General features: G+C 37.4%; 1 protein-coding gene across 5 annotated transcripts in view; it reads right to left on the bottom strand.

Moving 5' to 3' along the window:
* dgkh (diacylglycerol kinase, eta) overlaps positions 1-17,338 on the bottom strand; it is a 106,541-nt gene that overhangs the window by 88,909 nt on the left and 294 nt on the right. Inside the window, exon 2 of one of the 5 annotated variants that reach the window (XM_007251703.4) lies at positions 12,750-12,893. In XM_007251703.4, coding sequence (XP_007251765.1) covers positions 12,750-12,893 — 144 coding nt within the window. Of the gene's footprint in view, positions 1-12,749; positions 13,519-17,338 lie in introns of those variants that run through there. The other 4 variants (XM_007251705.4, XM_007251702.4, XM_007251711.4 and 1 more) reach the window with 4 other exon arrangements.

The raw sequence follows: 17,338 nt of genomic DNA, 5'->3' as shown, positions 1-17,338 counted from the left end.
ACTGATTCAGTTGAGTGCAGTTTTCATTGAAATATGGTTTCATTGAAATATGGTGTGATGAACCTTATTTCCATTGGCTCACAAGACCATATATTTGCCTCCTGTTATGTTCCTTCTCCCTTTACTCACCATCAATGTGTAGTCATGTGTGTCATTAACTCATTAGCCTATATAGTAACGCGTTACTCTAATCTGACTAATTTTTTCAGTAACGAGTAATCTAACACGTAACTATTTCCAATCCATGAATCAGATTAAAGTTACTTATCCAGGTCACTGTGTCTTACTTTTTGCCATTTTCCTTAGTGAAAAGATATTGTAGCGTCCGGCTAGACACATTGAAACGTAATGTATTCTGGGAATTGTAGTGTGGGTGTGTAGTTGCTTAGGTGCTGCAGCAGCACGGGTCTAACTCTCACTCATTTTTGTTGGTTTAGCACGGCCACTCATTTTATGTTCATGTCATGACCAAGCAGCCTACAATAAATGGCCAGTACTTCTGCTCATCTTTCTGCTGGAAAAGAACCAAAGTTTGGGTATAACCCGAGGCAGAAATCAGGATGAAAGTAACACAGTCATTGTTTAATTGCTGAAACTTACAATTGTTGCTGTAGGCAGTTTCCCTAGCCTACCTTAGGTAACCTTGTAGATAGGATATTATAATTGACTGCCTGACCTCCATATTGTAGGTTGTAAGAGCAAGCATCATTTTCTTAGCTGCAGTAACTCTGTATTGGGGGGCCGCGAAGCACTCTCTAGGGGTCCGCATGGCTCATCCTCAGAGGGACACAGTCTGTAGTGAGCACCAATATTTTGTGGCCCGCGACTTAAAATTAAAATTTTGTGTTAGTGCTGAGCGACCGCCAGAAAGACGCATCCTCTCGCAAAACGCATCCAATTCATTTCAATAGAGAGAGACACTGCATGAGCGCAGCCCCGCCCTCCAGCAAAACGTTCAGAGCTGCGACTTCCCACACACATACGAGCCTCTCACACACAGAACAGCAGCCTTTCAACCACGGAGGAGAAGCTGAAAACGGATTTATAGAAATATAGATCACAGTTTGATTAAAAATCTTAAACTTAAGATTGACTACACCTGTTGCTTCACTTGAATTAAAAAAACGTCACGGATACGCCTACACACACGGCAAGCCGAGTGATCAGGTGTTCTGTCGAGTTGTGCTACCCTGTCAAACCGTGCTACCCTTATGTGTGTATTTAAAGATAAAAATACAAAAGAAGCACAATATTAGAGCATGTTTTTAGTAACATCTATGTGTATTTCAATTCTATATTTTACTTAAATCAAATAAAAAAATCTTTTGTGTTCACTATCAATGTGTAGTTGCTCCCTCCATGCTACCTTAGAGTATGTGTGAACTTGTAATGTGTATTGTTGTACATGTGCACAGGTAGACAGGACACTGGATTCACAGTCAAGATATAAAGACAGCTGTGTTAGTAATGTAAATTTTAGTTGAGAATGAACAGTTCCCATTACATACTTAACATTACTTAACAAGTGCACTGTTAGTACTCATTTCAGTGTGTTACTTAAGTAAACGATTTAAGCGAACCATAAAACAGAGAAACCCCAAGATTCTCATAGGTTCCATTAAAGAGAGATAGAGAGACTTATAAGAGATTAATAAAAGAAAGATAGAGACAGAGCAATAGGGACATGTCGCCCCCCCCAGTGATCACTGTTCTGGCTTCGTGTTAGCAGAGCATGATCAGAGCCCCACATTAACACAAACACCATGCTCCCGCCCCGCAAGTTAAAAATACCACTTTCTCTGAAACTTTGCAGCATGGTTTAAACTGGCCCAGCAATTACACCTTGTCAAATGTCGGCACATAATTTTCCCATCTCCAGCGACACAGAGCCATTGTGTACAGCGTGAAGCAGAGCGCAAGGTAACAATTACACTGGTCAGGACACTCAGGCGTGGGGAGGAGGAACGAATGACAGCCACTGAACCGCTGCTATACAGTCAACAGGGGAGGGAGGGAGGGAGGGAGGGAGGGAGGGGGAGGAGAACAGCCATTAAAACCACCAAACAAAGAATCCAGCTCTGTCCTGCCACCCCTACCCTTAATATAAACACACAATACATACATATACTGCCTCCCGTCTGACTCAGCTATGACTGTGAATGCGCTCTTGTTCGCACTAGACGGACTTGATGCCGCCAAATACCATCAATCATGCTACAACCATCCGCGGTTTACCCTGCCGCACTGAAAAGTTGCATGTACAGCGTTTAAGGCCAGTAGGTTACAAGGGGATTGGCCAGGTCACTCAAGCACAAGACAAAACAGTCAGTCAATCACTGGAAAGCAAAATCATGTGACGCGGGAAATACATCAACAGAGTCCAATTAAGATGAAAATGAAATGACATGATGAGGGAAATACACTGTCCGTCTTCAGTCTCCTCTGAGGGTAATTTACTCCATAATGCTGCGCTTACAGACCCCTCGAAAAAAGAAAGAGCATCACAATCTGAATAGCTTGTGTCGAGCACAACAACCTGGTAATGACATTCAGAGGTGGTATATGTCCTTGGATGGCCTTTGGTCATCAGCCCAGGTCCTTAACTATCAACAAATCTGCTCCATATTTCATATACAGCTTATAATATATGAGAACATGATGAGACAGTGTAGCATTTTCACCAGGAAGGCAAAAGAGCATGTGTTCCACAAGTGTTTTTATGGTTTTTGAAGTAGGTCAGTGGTTTTCAATCAGTGGGCAAAATGGTACTGCTAAGGGGGCATTGGCAAAAAATGGAAAATGGGAAAAAACTGTTCTGATTTTTTAGATAGCGCTTGAAGACAGGTCTATCAAGAAATCTGATTTGTAAAATCTGCTTTACAGATGATATCCAGCCCGTAATATATGGGAACATGAGACAGTTTTTAACTAATTTTAAACTAAATAAAAGGAGGGGAGACAATCCTATTTTTTCCACTATAAAAAAAATCTGGGCCCAGTTTCACTAATGTATCTTACAATTAAGAATATCTCCATATGGACATACATTATTGTTGTTATTATTATAAAAAATATATATTAATATAATATAATTAAATTCCTGAAAGTGACAGTCCGTACATTTTTGATGAAAGTGTGTAATTTCACACAAAATGCTAAGAAGAGTGTTATTAAAACATGCATTGTGTTGCAGTCTCTATTAAGAATGAATGAATATGGTGATTTTAGCAAGAACTCGCTCTTCAATATTAATTCTGCATTTGTATGGGTTACAATGTGTGAATGAGCAGATAAAGACTGAGTTTGCTTTCTGATATCTCCATGTTCGCAGTAACTCTTGTATTGGTGCCATTAGCAGCACTGCGGTTGCTCAGGATACAGCGAAAGCTGTCAAGTCCAGAAAAAACATCCCGGGACCCTGTTTTTAGAATGAGTGCATTTGGCTTTGCAGGAATGGTAGCATAAGCACAATGACTGCTGCTATAAAGTATTATAAATGTAAATGACTATAGCAGAATAGCAGTTTAAATAGCATACCATAGTTAATGAAGACCTTAAAGTAGAGATACTTTTAGACAATAATTTTATATCAGTATATATCAGGGCTGTCAACCTTAAAGCGTTAACACATGCGATTAATTTGGAATCAGTTAAGCTAAACTGCTGATCTGATAATAGCCAGATAATATCCTGCTACAAACAAACACTGTCTCTGCGGCTTCATGCTGTTTACACACTAAGTGCACGGTATGTGTTGCGTTCACTGCTTACAGCCGTGACACTCCGTTTATACATCTGTGCTAGGGCTGCACAATATATCGTTTAAGCATCGTCATCACAATAAACCATGATTGCATGTTTTATTGGTGCATATTTTGGTGCACTTACTGTAGGTTTGTGCCTGTTTGAAACCAAACCAATCAGAGGGAGAAAACGCTGAAGTAAACGAACAGCTGATTTGTATTAGAGGACCACAGAGTTCAGTGAAAAACAGTAGGTAATTCAGCCTGTAATCTTCTCAGAGGACGTCTGAGAAAAATACATACCCCCCCTGAGAAACTAATCCTTTCCTGATAGGATTTAAGACAAATTCTAGCTAATTTTGCCACACTGATACATTCAGAGAACTTCAATATTAAATTTTATTATTGGCTAACTGATATAGTCCTAGTGCTCCACATCTTCCATCATGCTTGAGAGCTCAGGAAACAATGACTGGACTCTAAAAAATAAAATCAACCAATAGCTTAGTGAGAGGACCCCTGCAGCTACAAATTAAACTCTGCCTTCCTCTTTTGTAATTTTAATCCAGACAAAGGTCTAAGAGGAGTAAATGTAAACCCTGTCTGACATTTCACACAGTTATCATATCAATCTGTCTACAGCTTCCTGTTTCATTTGTGGTTCACTCTCCTGTTTAACATTAATGTGATCTGTGATCAATGAGATGGTGATAGGCTGTGTAGGCCATTGTCTAGCCTGACATCATTGAGTCCTAAACACAATATCTGCTCTGTGCACTCCAAGTTCTAATTGTGCTATCAAATTCTCCTATTCTGTGCTTAATCACATCACTGCAGATGAAGCAGGGGGACAACAGGGTAACCCTAGAGCTGCAGTCCATTAACAGTACAGGGGGCTGGTTTTCATTAGGAAATGAAGACAGCTATGCTGCTTGATTCTTCGTTCATTGATTAGACAATCAGTATTCACATTCTCTATTGGGATATAAAGTGAAAATTAAATGAGTTATTTTAATAATTTTTGACTTCATTTGAAGTGGCAGTTCATATTGTTTAGTTTCTAAACTAAAAGCAGAGTTTATGCTAAAACCAGGATTAACTCGGACTGGCATTCGAACGGTGGAGAGATCTTCATAAGTGATGCTAAGTTTGACTAAGCGCGCTCTCCCTCACTGACTGAACATAACCTGAATTTAGATTTATCCACTCTGAAAGGAGACCGCATCACACCCGCCCAGTTTAAAATGATTCTTCTGCATGCTCAGTGCAATTACCTATTCTCACCAGAGAGGGCCCTAAATCCCCCAAATCCCAAAACTTACGGACACAGATGTAGTAATAACCTTGAGTTGGAGGAACAGAGGTCTTCAATTCCCATTCGATTCAGCTGATGTGGCTGACGTTTATCAATGGAATACATATTGCAACACATTTTAAATTTCATCCATAATATACTATAAATATATATTGTCCAGGGGTCTAATGAAAAAAAAGAAGTTTATTGAATTATCGTGAAATTATACTTTTCCAATACTGTATCTATTCTATATTCATGTATTTTTTTTTTTTTATTAGTTTACAAGCAAAGTTTGATGTCAAGACAGTGGTTCATTTTGTGTTGTGTTTAAACCCTGACTGCTAGATAGCAGTGCCTTCAGTATAGAAAATGTAAACTTTTCTTTTACTAGGATTTTTTTTTTAATTGATAGTGTGGTTTTTATACCGTGTCGGGTTTCCTAAAAAATGTAACAGAATATAAATATACAGTCATGTTTGCAGTATCACAATATACAAAAATTTAATTTTAGCATTGTGATACACATCATATCGCCAGGTTCTTGTGAATACACAACCCCAGTAATGTTACCTATTTGACACAGAAGGCATATATATATATATATATATATATATATATATATATAATGCCCTGTCCAGATGGCATTCCTGGCTTGTTCCCAGTGATTCTGGTGAGGCTCCAGACCCACAGCGACCCTGACCAGGCAGGAGTGGATAAAAAGACGATGGATAAATCCACTTATATATCTATTGCAATGCTACACTAAATTCTATTAAACTTGGATTTTTTTTTTTAGAAATACATTATTCTTTTATCCTGTCAGAATGTTGTTAAACACAATATTGTTGATATCACAAGTTCATAAAGAACACTGGAAATCTGCAAGTTTTCTTACAAACAGTGTAGTTAGCCATGGTTATTTTGATGGAGTGCAGCAAATAAATAGAATAAATACAAATCTCATACTAAGTATCTAAAAATCTGCTGCCACCGGTGTATTACTATAACAACTGATAAATATTGTATATCAGGAAAATGTCAGTAAATATTATGACATACATTGACATACCAATCATTGTACAGCAGAATGTAAACTGATCATGAAGTGCTATGGCTTGGGATTGCCCACACCTGTATAAGTTGTGAGGTGTTATCTTGTTGAGTTTGTGTAACGCCTTATAGTGGACAGTACAGGTTATGATCGTCTGTCGGTTATTGTCCATTATAAACAGACACACAATTTTGGAAGGAATCACACATCCACATTCAGTGCAAAATGGTGCCAAATGTATATCCCACAGGTTGATGCAGTGTTCTTTAGCTTCCATAGGACATGGCAATATTTAAGAAACACGATATACTTCTGGCATGTCAGCGTTTTTTTTTTTTTTTTTTAACAAAAAACTGCCCTATCCTGAATAAAACCTGCAGTTTTCAGGTTTTAAATACTGATGATATCAGTAAGCTCTGAAATGTATATTTATCATAAGGTATCACGTAGGCCTGTCACAATAATTGCAATATTGATTTATCATACAATAAATGAACATGACCTCAACAATTTTTGATTATCGTGATATCGTCTGTTGTGTTTATTTGTATGTTTGTTCACATATATAACAGTGCACAGTATTTTATTCAGTCATGCTTTAATAACTGTGACTCCATACTCACAGTGTGGACTATAGTAGGTGAAAAAATAAGTATATCATTTTCAAACTAATTGATTAATGAACTAATTGAATTAATTTTTTATTTCAAATTTTGCTGTCTTTAAAAAGTGTATAATTGCTTTTTTATGCTATTCAGTGGCATTTAATAGTCTTAAAATTACAGAAATATCGTGTATCACAATAATTTCTGGGACAATATATCTGGGACCAAAAAATCTTATCGTGACAGGCCTAGTATCACGATAACAATATATGTACGATAAGTATTATATCATATATTACTGTGATTCAGTGATACACATTATATCACAAGACAATTCTATTGATACTTCACAGCATCTGTGTAACTGAAGAGCATAAAATACTCCTGAATAAGCAAATAGCAGGAATTATTGAGTAACTGCACTCTAAAAAAAGAGGTACGATATGAGTACTTTTCTGTACTCAGAGGTACACTCTTCATGATTGTACCCTCAAAGGTACAATATTGGTCTTTACAGGGTCAGATTTGTTCCCTCTGAAGTACAAAGTCTTTTCTAACAGCAATAAGTACAAATTTGTACCATTTAACCTGCAGACAAAAGGTACATTCAGTATTCTGTATCACTGCACTAATAAACAATATATATTTAATTGCACATAATATATAATATATTAATTGCACATTTTTTATTTGAAAGCCAGACAATTTGGGGTTATCAAGTTTTTGAGCCATATTCAGTTGATGATAATGTTTATAATCTTTATAATCTTTACTGGCACAAAAACCATGGGTACAAAAAAGGACTTTAACTGAAAGGTACTTTTTTGTACCTCAATATAAGGTACAGCCCCAGCGACAAGCTGTGTACTCTTTTAAGTACAAATCTGTACTTACTTTTTTTAGTGTGTGGTGTCAGTTTCACAGAATATCCCAACCAAGATTATTCACTGCAGATTTGCCCTATTCATTTGATTAGAGCCACCATGTGGAGTAATGAATCAGTAAGTCAAATTGGGTGGATGAGTAATACGCTGCATTTTTATTGCTCCATCGTGTTAACACACCCTGTTGATTCAGTAAGACGCAGCACCAAACTTTATGCACATAAATTTGTCCAACATGATGCGTCTATCCAATCAGAAGAGAGCACTATTTGCCTGATACATGTCCCCAGTGCAATGTATGAATCATTTGTTCAATCTTCAAACTTTCCTGAAAAGCATGATGCAAAAATTACTGCCCTCCTTTATGATCAATCCCTGTCAAATTACAGGACTTGAATTAACGCAATACAGCACAGACAAAAGCTGCACAGTTTATTGTGGTCTCCAGTGGGTTTAGAAAACATTAATATATCATTTAATTAGAAAAGTTTGCTTTTGTCAGGCCATATGCTGCTCAGCAGATAATGTTATGGGGCTCAATCAAACATTTATTTACAGAAAATGAGAAATGGCTGAAATAACGAAAAAAATTATTTGAACCTTTTTCAGACCTCAAATAATGAAAAGAAAACAGGTTCACATTCATCAATATTTGGTGGAATAACCCTGTTTTTTAATCACCGTTTTCATGCATCTTGGCATGTTCTCCTCCACCAGTCTTACACACTGCTTTTGGATAACTTTATGCCACTCCTGTTGCAAAAAAGACAAATTTAAGCAGTTCAGTTTGGTTTGATGGCTTGTGATCATCCATCTTCCTCTTGATTATATTCCAAAGTTTTTCCATTTTTAAGTGGATTCTTATTTTTTTTCCAGAGCTGTCCCATATAAATTTAAAAATCAGTGTTGTCTAAAATAGGTAACCACTAACCCCATGTAACAGGCTCTGTGTTATTCACTGCCTCAGGTTAGTAGAAAACCTGTAAACTGGCTTCACAAATAGCCGGTAGAGACTGTCGCGTGGGAAACCTACTGAATAAACACTGAGAGTGATGTTGCTACGGAAACTAAATCTACAAATCATGAGACGAAAAAAGACCTGGAGTGTCCCTTTCTTTATTCCGTTTGTTTTGTTTTCGTGTTTGATATAAACTTCTGAGGCCTATGTTCTCCGGCGTGGACGTTACTGAAGTCTGGCGAGGCTGTTTTGTGGGAGCGCTGCGGCGGCTTTCTGTTCCTCTGCTCCTACACATTACACTGATGAAGATAATACCTGCTGGTTGCCATGGTATCAGCAAATCAGGGTGAAAAACTGTCATTGCACCCCCGCAGTAAGAGATCCACAGCATCTGGACAGCTGTGTTTGTGTGTGTGCATGTGTGTGTGTGTATGTGTGTTTGTATACGTGTGTGTGTGTGTATGTGTCGGTGGCCGAGGCGCAGGCAGGAAGCTAAAGACAGTCTCTATGATGAGCCAAGTTGAGCAAACAATGAGGTGAAACAGCACTCAAAGCCTGCGTGCTCCATTACCGCTAATCTCGCACATCACAGCCCAGTGCGCAGCCTAGACCAGCCTCCAGAGAAGAGTCGGGTTTAAACACAGGAGAGCAGAGACGATACTATGACATGTCTCGCTTAACTGTTCTTCTAAAACAAAACAAGCCATCTTCTATTACTCTTTATCTTATGCTCATTGTTTTAGAGAACACATTTGAGTCACTACATATTATTAATTAGTAGTTGATAAATCTTTATAGGCAAGTCAGTTCACTCAGCGGCCATCTCTGCAACATCAACAGGCAGTTATATCCACTCAAACCAGACCAGTCTTCCATCTCTTTAAATGGGCAGACACTAAAATACTCAAAACAGAAGGTCTGAAAATAAAAACCCTCATGATTAGTTTGTAGCGTTTGGCTCCATAATGCACAAAATAACAATTGTTTTTGAGTTTGATATGGCTACTGCACTTGCGCTGATCTCCACACTAGCACCCACCTGACTGCTTGCAGTCTTTGTTCTTAAAGGGATGCTAGGTTGATCATTACGAGAACTCCCAGTTACATTTCAGTTGGTCTCCTCATTAATAATATCTCTAATAAGATTAGACCTGATTGTGCCATCTCTGCCAGTCAGCAGGGATATGTTAGTGTAAAAAATCAGTCACTGTGCCATCCAATAGTACATCTTTTCAGTTCTCATATAAAAATCACTCCATTAGTGGTGTGTCATATTGTATGGAACACAATATATCGTGATTATAAAATCCATATTAAGATATGCTGTATTCTGTCTTGTCAATAGTCTATTATTTACTGTGAATCTTTAATTGTATCTAAATATTCTGCACATTACATTAATTTTATTATTTATTTTGCTACATTATTATTTAATCTATAATTTTATACAAAACAGACTGTAAGTTACTGCTGTTTACAAAAAATAAAGTGTCCTGATTTTTTTTTTTTTTTCTGCAAAATGTTTAAAACTGTTATACTGTTATATTCTGTTGCAGTAGTATATTCCTGAAATTAACCAAAAACTTTTCAGTGTTTTTATATATTTAAAACAAACTCTTAAATTTTATGATATTATTTTAGGGACACATCATACACCTCAAACTTTGTAACATTGTTTATGGAGGAATTCTTGAACGTAAGCACATAATTTTCTGTTTTTAATATTTTCAGGCATTTAAATTAATTAATTCATTAATTAATGGAATTATGTCATTTTATACAACATTCACTGCATCATGATTATTTTGCATTTTTGGTAGTGTTCTGATTCTAACATGTGTTACCTTAAACATTAAAAAGAGGTATATATTTTAAAAACTGGGGTATTTAAAAAGAATAAAAAAATAAATCATTTAAATTATTGCCCCATAAATTAAATAATTGATTGCTTTTTCCTTGATTAGAACAATAAAGGGTTAACTACATGAGCTCTAAATACAATAGAAATACAAGTGCCCACTAATTTATATATATAACAGCCAAAACTACTATAGCTCAGGGCCATGTGTGCTTGTGTCCCCCCACTGGTGATGCAGATGGCCTGGTTAGGCCACTCTTGATCAGGGCAAAAGCGAGCTGCTCTTGCTGAGATAGATCATAACAAAACACAGCTGATAAAGTCCAATTTTAGTAATTCAGTAATGACTCCTTATGTTTCTTCAATGTGTTCAAAGATAAAAAAAAAATGCATCTTAAAATGATAAATTATAATTTCTTACACTTCGTACATGAAGTTAGAAATGCCACATAAATGCATATGCAATATCCAAAAACCACAGTACAAGTTTACATTCTCTCTATTTGTTTTTATAGTTTATGCTTGAGAATCAGTCGCTAATTTATTTCTGCATTTGATTCATATACAAAAATGCTAGCATAAGGAAAATGCATTTGCAGTTAACATGTTAAACAGTCTCTCTTCACCCATCTGGAGTGTTTAAAAAGGACTCTTAATTAACATGTCAAAAGATAGGCCTTCCCAGCATCAGTTCACAATCCAGAGCAGCAAGCCTCTAAATATAGCCTTCATAAATAATGTAGTGAGGCTGGAGCGCAGCAGTCAATAATTGAGGGGATCACATCCTGGTCAAAAAAGGAAACTTTTCTTTATTGGGAAACAGTTCAAGTGCACTCAAGTTTTGACAACTTTTTTCCTAAATTGCATTTATTGCAAGGTGAGATCAAGGGCCAACAAGTACTTGCTTCATTTCCTCGAGTGAGTGATGGCAGTGGAACAATTAAATGAGCTTGGGGAGCATTTAAGAGGTCAGTAAAAGTAGGCTACGCTTACACCGAGCACGCTGAAAAAAGAGCTCATGATTAAAGTGTGTCAAGTGGATGCACATAAATAAAATATCAGTGTATAAGTTTGCTTTTATTTTTAGCAAGGACACTTTGTTTGCTGTGTTCACATAACATATATTATTTATCTGTAACCAACTGACATGTAATTTCAGTAATATGTTTTATATTTGGCTATAACACTAGAAATGCTTTTTAGTAAACTTTTTAGTAAACTGTGTGCAGTGCATTCTTGTAATTTTAATGTGCTTTCCAGAGGGAATGTGTTATATTTACTGGGGAAGTATTTTTTAACAGTGAAATATTAATACAAATATCATATGGTTTAGGCTTCAAATAATAAGGTTGGCTTAATCTTAATTCGATTTAGCTACAGCTCTGGGAAAAAATAAGAGACCGCTTAAAATTATGAGTTTCTATGATTTTACCAAATTGAAAACCTCTGGAATATAATCAAGAGGAAGATAGATGATCACAAGCCATCAAACCAAGCTGAACTGCTTGAATCCAAAAGCAGTGTTTAAGACTGGTGGAGGAGAACATGCCAAGATGCATAAAAATTGTGGTTAAAAAACAGGATTATTTCACCAAATATTGATTTCTGAACTTTATGAATATGAACTTGTTTTTTTATTATTATTATTTAAAATCTGAAAGCTCTGCATCTTTTTTGTTATTTTACCCATTTCTCATTTTCTGCAAATAAATACTCTAAATGACAATATTTTGACAAAACGTTGTCCGTAGTTTATAGAATAAGAAAATAATGTTTATTTTAATTAAACATATACCTATAAATAACAAAATCAAAGAAACTGATTCAGAAACTGAAGTGGTCTCTTATTTTTTTTCCAGAGCTGTTTATGACACAGTGGTAAGGCTAAAAATAATAAATAAAAAATGATCTCAGAAAATGATCACTATATTATAGAATACCTGCATCTGCACTAGCTATAGCACAAAATGATAAATGCCCTTTTTCAACAAGTGGCCAAGCCAAGCAACAGGTCTGCAACATTTAAAAGTGGAAGGCCTCTCTATATATCAGCACACTGTAAAGAAAGTGAATGGGGTATCAGTGCTGAGTGAAAAGAGAAGGTAAATCGCTTGTATTTGTCGTTTTTCTCATCCATACGGATCCATTAATGCTATATAGCAGCAGGATGTAAGCTAACACAACCTGTGGATGCTCGCCTGCGGATGATACACAGAATCAGTGTCGTGCCTGAACTCGCCTCACTGCTGCTGTTTAATGGAGAACCGCCGCCGCTTCCGCGCAAATGTCAAAATAAAAATAAATAAATAAAATAACATGTGCAACAGATGAAATAGCGAGGGGGCTTTCTTACCTTGCTCCGGATCTGGCCAGACGTGGAGACTTTCCTGATGAGTTTCTGCGGCCCTTCTTGCTCTCCCTCGCTGTCGGAGGACTCGTCCGCCGGCCCGGCTCCTCCAACGGCTCCCGGCGGCGCTGCGGCTCCTCTGGGCTCCTGCTGAGGGGGAGAGGAGGCGCGGAGCTCCGCGTTAGCTCCGCCGAGTGCCGCTCCCTTCCTCTCTGCCAGGCGGGAGCTGCTGCTGCTGCACAGCGGCTGAAATGAGCCTCTCTTCGCCGTCATCTGCCTCCCTCTTTCCCCCTCTCTCTCTCCCTCTCTCTCTCTCAGCTTCTCACTCTCTTCCCAAAAACCCACCAGGTGAACGGCCTCTCTCTCTCTCTCCTGTCTCTCTCTCTTTCACTCCGCCACCCTCCAACCCAGCACAGCACGTGGACCCCCAGCTACAGCCACCGAGTCCGAGCAGCGGGCATTTTCCCCTCAGCACTCACTCCTCTCCACTCCACCGCGCTCTCGCTCTCTGAAGGCTATGTTTAACCACAGGCTCTGCCTACATGGAGCCAGAGAGGAAATCTCTGTAGCAGACCCTAGCGGTGGCTGATCTCTGAGGAAACTCCAGCCGCTGCCAGGACTGCAACACATGTCCCTCTGTCTGTCCTGAGGCTGTCCTCCTCCTGTAGGACCACCATTCATTCATTCACACATCCAAACAGCAACACAGCAAGCTAGCTGATCCCCGTCACTGTGCCTCTCAGGCCTGCACCACACTGCATTAACCTGTTATAAGACCTAGATCATCTTTTATATAGACCTTATTAATGTGTAGACATACAGGATTTCCACTGTTACAGTGCATATTGTATATGCTGTTTAATGTCACTGCAGCAAATCATAATGCAGTGTTTTAATGCCCTTACAGTCATGTAAATAAATAATTTAACCTATGAAAGGTCTTATATTTACTGTTATATACTGTTTTATATATTTACTTCTTGTATATACTGTTTATACAGGTTCTGTTTACAATGGTACTGTCATTCCTCTTTTAATCCCCTCATAACTATTGCACTACTGTCTTGTGTTTCTTGCTTCACGTATGTGAATATATATATATATATATATATATATATATATATATATATATATATATATATATATATATATATATATATATATATATACACTACCGTTCAAAAGTTTGGGGTCACTCAAACAATTTTGTGTTTTCCATGAAAAGTCACACTTATTCACCACCATACGTTGTGAAATGAATAGAAAATAGAGTCAAGACATTGACAAGGTTAGAAATAATGATTTGTATTTGAAATAACATTGTTTTTACATCAAACTTTGCTTTCATCAAAGAATCCTCCATTTGCAGCAATTACAGCATTGCACACCTTTGGCATTCTAGCTGTTAATTTGTTGAGGTAAGCTGGAGAAATTGCACCCCACGCTTCTAGAAGCAGCTCCCACAAGTTGGATTGGTTGGATGGGCACTTCTGGCGTACCATACGGTCAAGCTGCTCCCACAACAGCTCAATGGGGTTCAGATCTGGTGACTGCGCTGGCCACTCCATTACCAATAGAATACCAGCTGCCTGCTTCTGCTGTAAATAGTTCTTGCACAATTTGGAGGTGTGTTTAGGGTCATTGTCCTGTTGTAGGACGAAATTGGCTCTGATCAGGCGCTGTCCACTGGGTATGGCATGGCGTTGCAAAATGGAGTGATAGCCTTCCTTATTCAGAATCCCTCTTACCCTGTACAAATCTCCCACCTTACCAGCACCAAAGCAACCCCAGACCATCACATTACCTCCACCATGCTTAACAGATGGCGTCAGGCATTCTTCCAGCATCTATTCATTTGTTCTGCGTCTCACAAACGTTCTTCTTTGTGATCCAAACACCTCAAACTTGGATTCATCCGTCCACAACACTTTTTTCCAGTCTTCCTCTGTCCAATGTCTGTGTTCTTTTGCCCATCTTAATCTTTTTCTTTTATTAGCCAGTCTCAGATATGGCTTTTTCTTTGCCACTCTGCCCTGAAGCCCAAAATCCCGCAGCCGCCTCTTCACTGTAGATGTTGACACTGGTGTTTTGCGGGTACTATTTAATGAAGATGCCAGTTGGGGACCTGTGAGGCGTCTGTTTCTCTAACTAGAGACTCTAATGTACTTATCTTCTTGCTTAGTTGTGCAACGCGGCCTCCCACTTCTTTTTCTACTCTGGTTAGAGCCTGTTTGTGCTGTCCTCTGAAGGGAGTAGTACACACCGTTGTAGGAAATCTTCAATTTCTTAGCAATTTCTCGCATGGAATAGCCTTCATTTCTAAGAACAAGAATAGACTGTCGATTTTCAGATAAAAGTTCTCTTTTTCTGGCCATTTTGAGCGTTTAATTGACCCCACAAATGTGATGCTCCAGAAACTCAATCTGCTCAAAGGAAGGTCAGTTTTGTAGCTTCTGTAATGAGCTAGACTGTTTTCAGGTGTGTGAACATGATTGCACAAGGGTTTTCTAATCATCAATTAGCCTTCTGAGCCAATGAGCAAACACATTGTACCATTAGAACACTGGAGTGATAGTTGCTGGAAATGGGCCTCTATACACCTATGTAGATATTGCACCAAAACCAGACATTTGCAGCTAGAATAGTCATTTACCACATTAGCAATGTACAGAGTGTATTTGTTTAAAGTTAGGACTAGTTTAAAGTTATCTTCATTGAAAAGTACAGTGCTTTTCCTTCAAAAATAAGGACGTTTCAATGTGACCCCAAATTTTGAACGGTAGTGTGTATATATATATATATATATATATATATATATATATATATATATATATATATATATATATATATATATATATATATATATCTGTGACCTTGTTGTATTGTACATCTAGTGTCTCACATTCTTTTATATTTATATTTTCTAATTGCTCTACTTGTTGTAACTTTGGGAAGGAGAGTAACATAATTTAATTCCTCTGTATGTCCTGTACATATTCAATTCAATTAAATTCTTAAAACTACTTGACTTGACTATATCTATTTATCTGTCTGTTTAAATTGGTCAAAAACAGTTTGGATGTTGCATTGTGCCAGAAATATTATTATCATTTAAAGACCATTCCATAACACTAATATTAGGATAATACAAAAGCATAATAATGCATTTACACATACAGTATCAGTCAAAAGTTTGGACACACTCCTTCTCATTTATGTTTTTTCTATTGTATTTTTGTTATTTTCTACATTATATACTAATACTGAAAAATAGGTTTAATACTTTAGATTCTTCAAAGTAGCACCTTTCAAGTCAGGTGTTTGTGAAGACTGTCTATTACCTAATTGCATATGTGTTCCTTCATAATTTGTAACTTACATGTTAACCTACAATGTAGTAAATAATACAAATAAAGAGTAAATATTAATGAGAATGTGTGTCCAAACATGTGATTGGTACTGTACTTTTAACCTCTTATGCTTCTGGACTTTATTATGTCCTGGAGGTTATTAGTGGATGACCACAATCAAAGCAATGCAAACTGACTGAGTTGTTCCTAAGTTATAACAGTGGGCTAAATAAATAAACATTTTGTTTTTAAATAAAGTCAGCTTTTTCACACCAGTTGGATTTCCTCAATAAGGGAAACTCATTGGAGGTGTTAGTTGAGGTCAGCACAAATGATTGAGGTTATGTCCATAAATCGTACACTAAATCAATAATGTAATTACTCTGACATGCCTATATGTATGTATATTGATCAATATCTACCTAAGTTAACTATTTATATACTCAATTAAAACGTACTTAATTTAGTTTGACCTTAAGGGCAGTTGTATATTTGAGGTTAACCTTGTCAGGTTACCTTGTATACATATATCTATAATAGAAACATGTAAAAGAAATATATAACTTAGGTATTATAGTATAGTTAAAATAACTGCCTTAAACTCTCTTGAGGGTGTTGGGCATTGAAGGTTACACTGACTTTGTATATTTGGTGCAGAAGGTAACTGTTACCTGTGCATCACCTCCAATCAACTATTAAGGATAAATCACTGTTCACTTTCCAGGGGCGAAGCATGAGATGTGTGGCGTTAAAGCAAATGGATTTAGTAAAACCGACTTATTTAACAAACCTATTCCAAACAGACACTCTGTCTTTCTTCCTTTTTTTCTTCTTCCTCTTTTCTACTAAACTATTTCAGGGTATTTAGTCAGACACTCTGGCTTGCTAACGATATTTGCTGCACTTACATTATGCTCCAGCAGTGTATAAACTCAGTCAGCATAAAGCCAAACATTAAACGCTAAACTCCAAAATATGACTGTCAGAAACAGATATCATAACTGGGAGCTCTAAAATAAGTACAGGAATCCCTGCAGTCAGCTGAAGTGTGAAGATACCGCAGTCGGGCTGTCCTCGCTTTTCTCTCTTTTTGTTTCTCATCTTTCGGGACGAACTCCACCAAAACACCAAAACAGCAAAGACACAGCCCCTTTCCGTTTCTACAGCAACTCCCTCAGCGCTAAACAGCTAAAACAACACAGCGCGCGGATTCCTGTTGATTGAGTTCACTTATCAATCACTGTA

Source organism: Astyanax mexicanus, chromosome 11 (assembly GCF_023375975.1).
Source record: "Astyanax mexicanus isolate ESR-SI-001 chromosome 11, AstMex3_surface, whole genome shotgun sequence".
In the NCBI taxonomy this organism is placed as follows: Eukaryota; Metazoa; Chordata; class Actinopteri; order Characiformes; family Acestrorhamphidae; genus Astyanax; species Astyanax mexicanus.
This window is presented reverse-complemented; position numbering and strand designations above follow the sequence as displayed.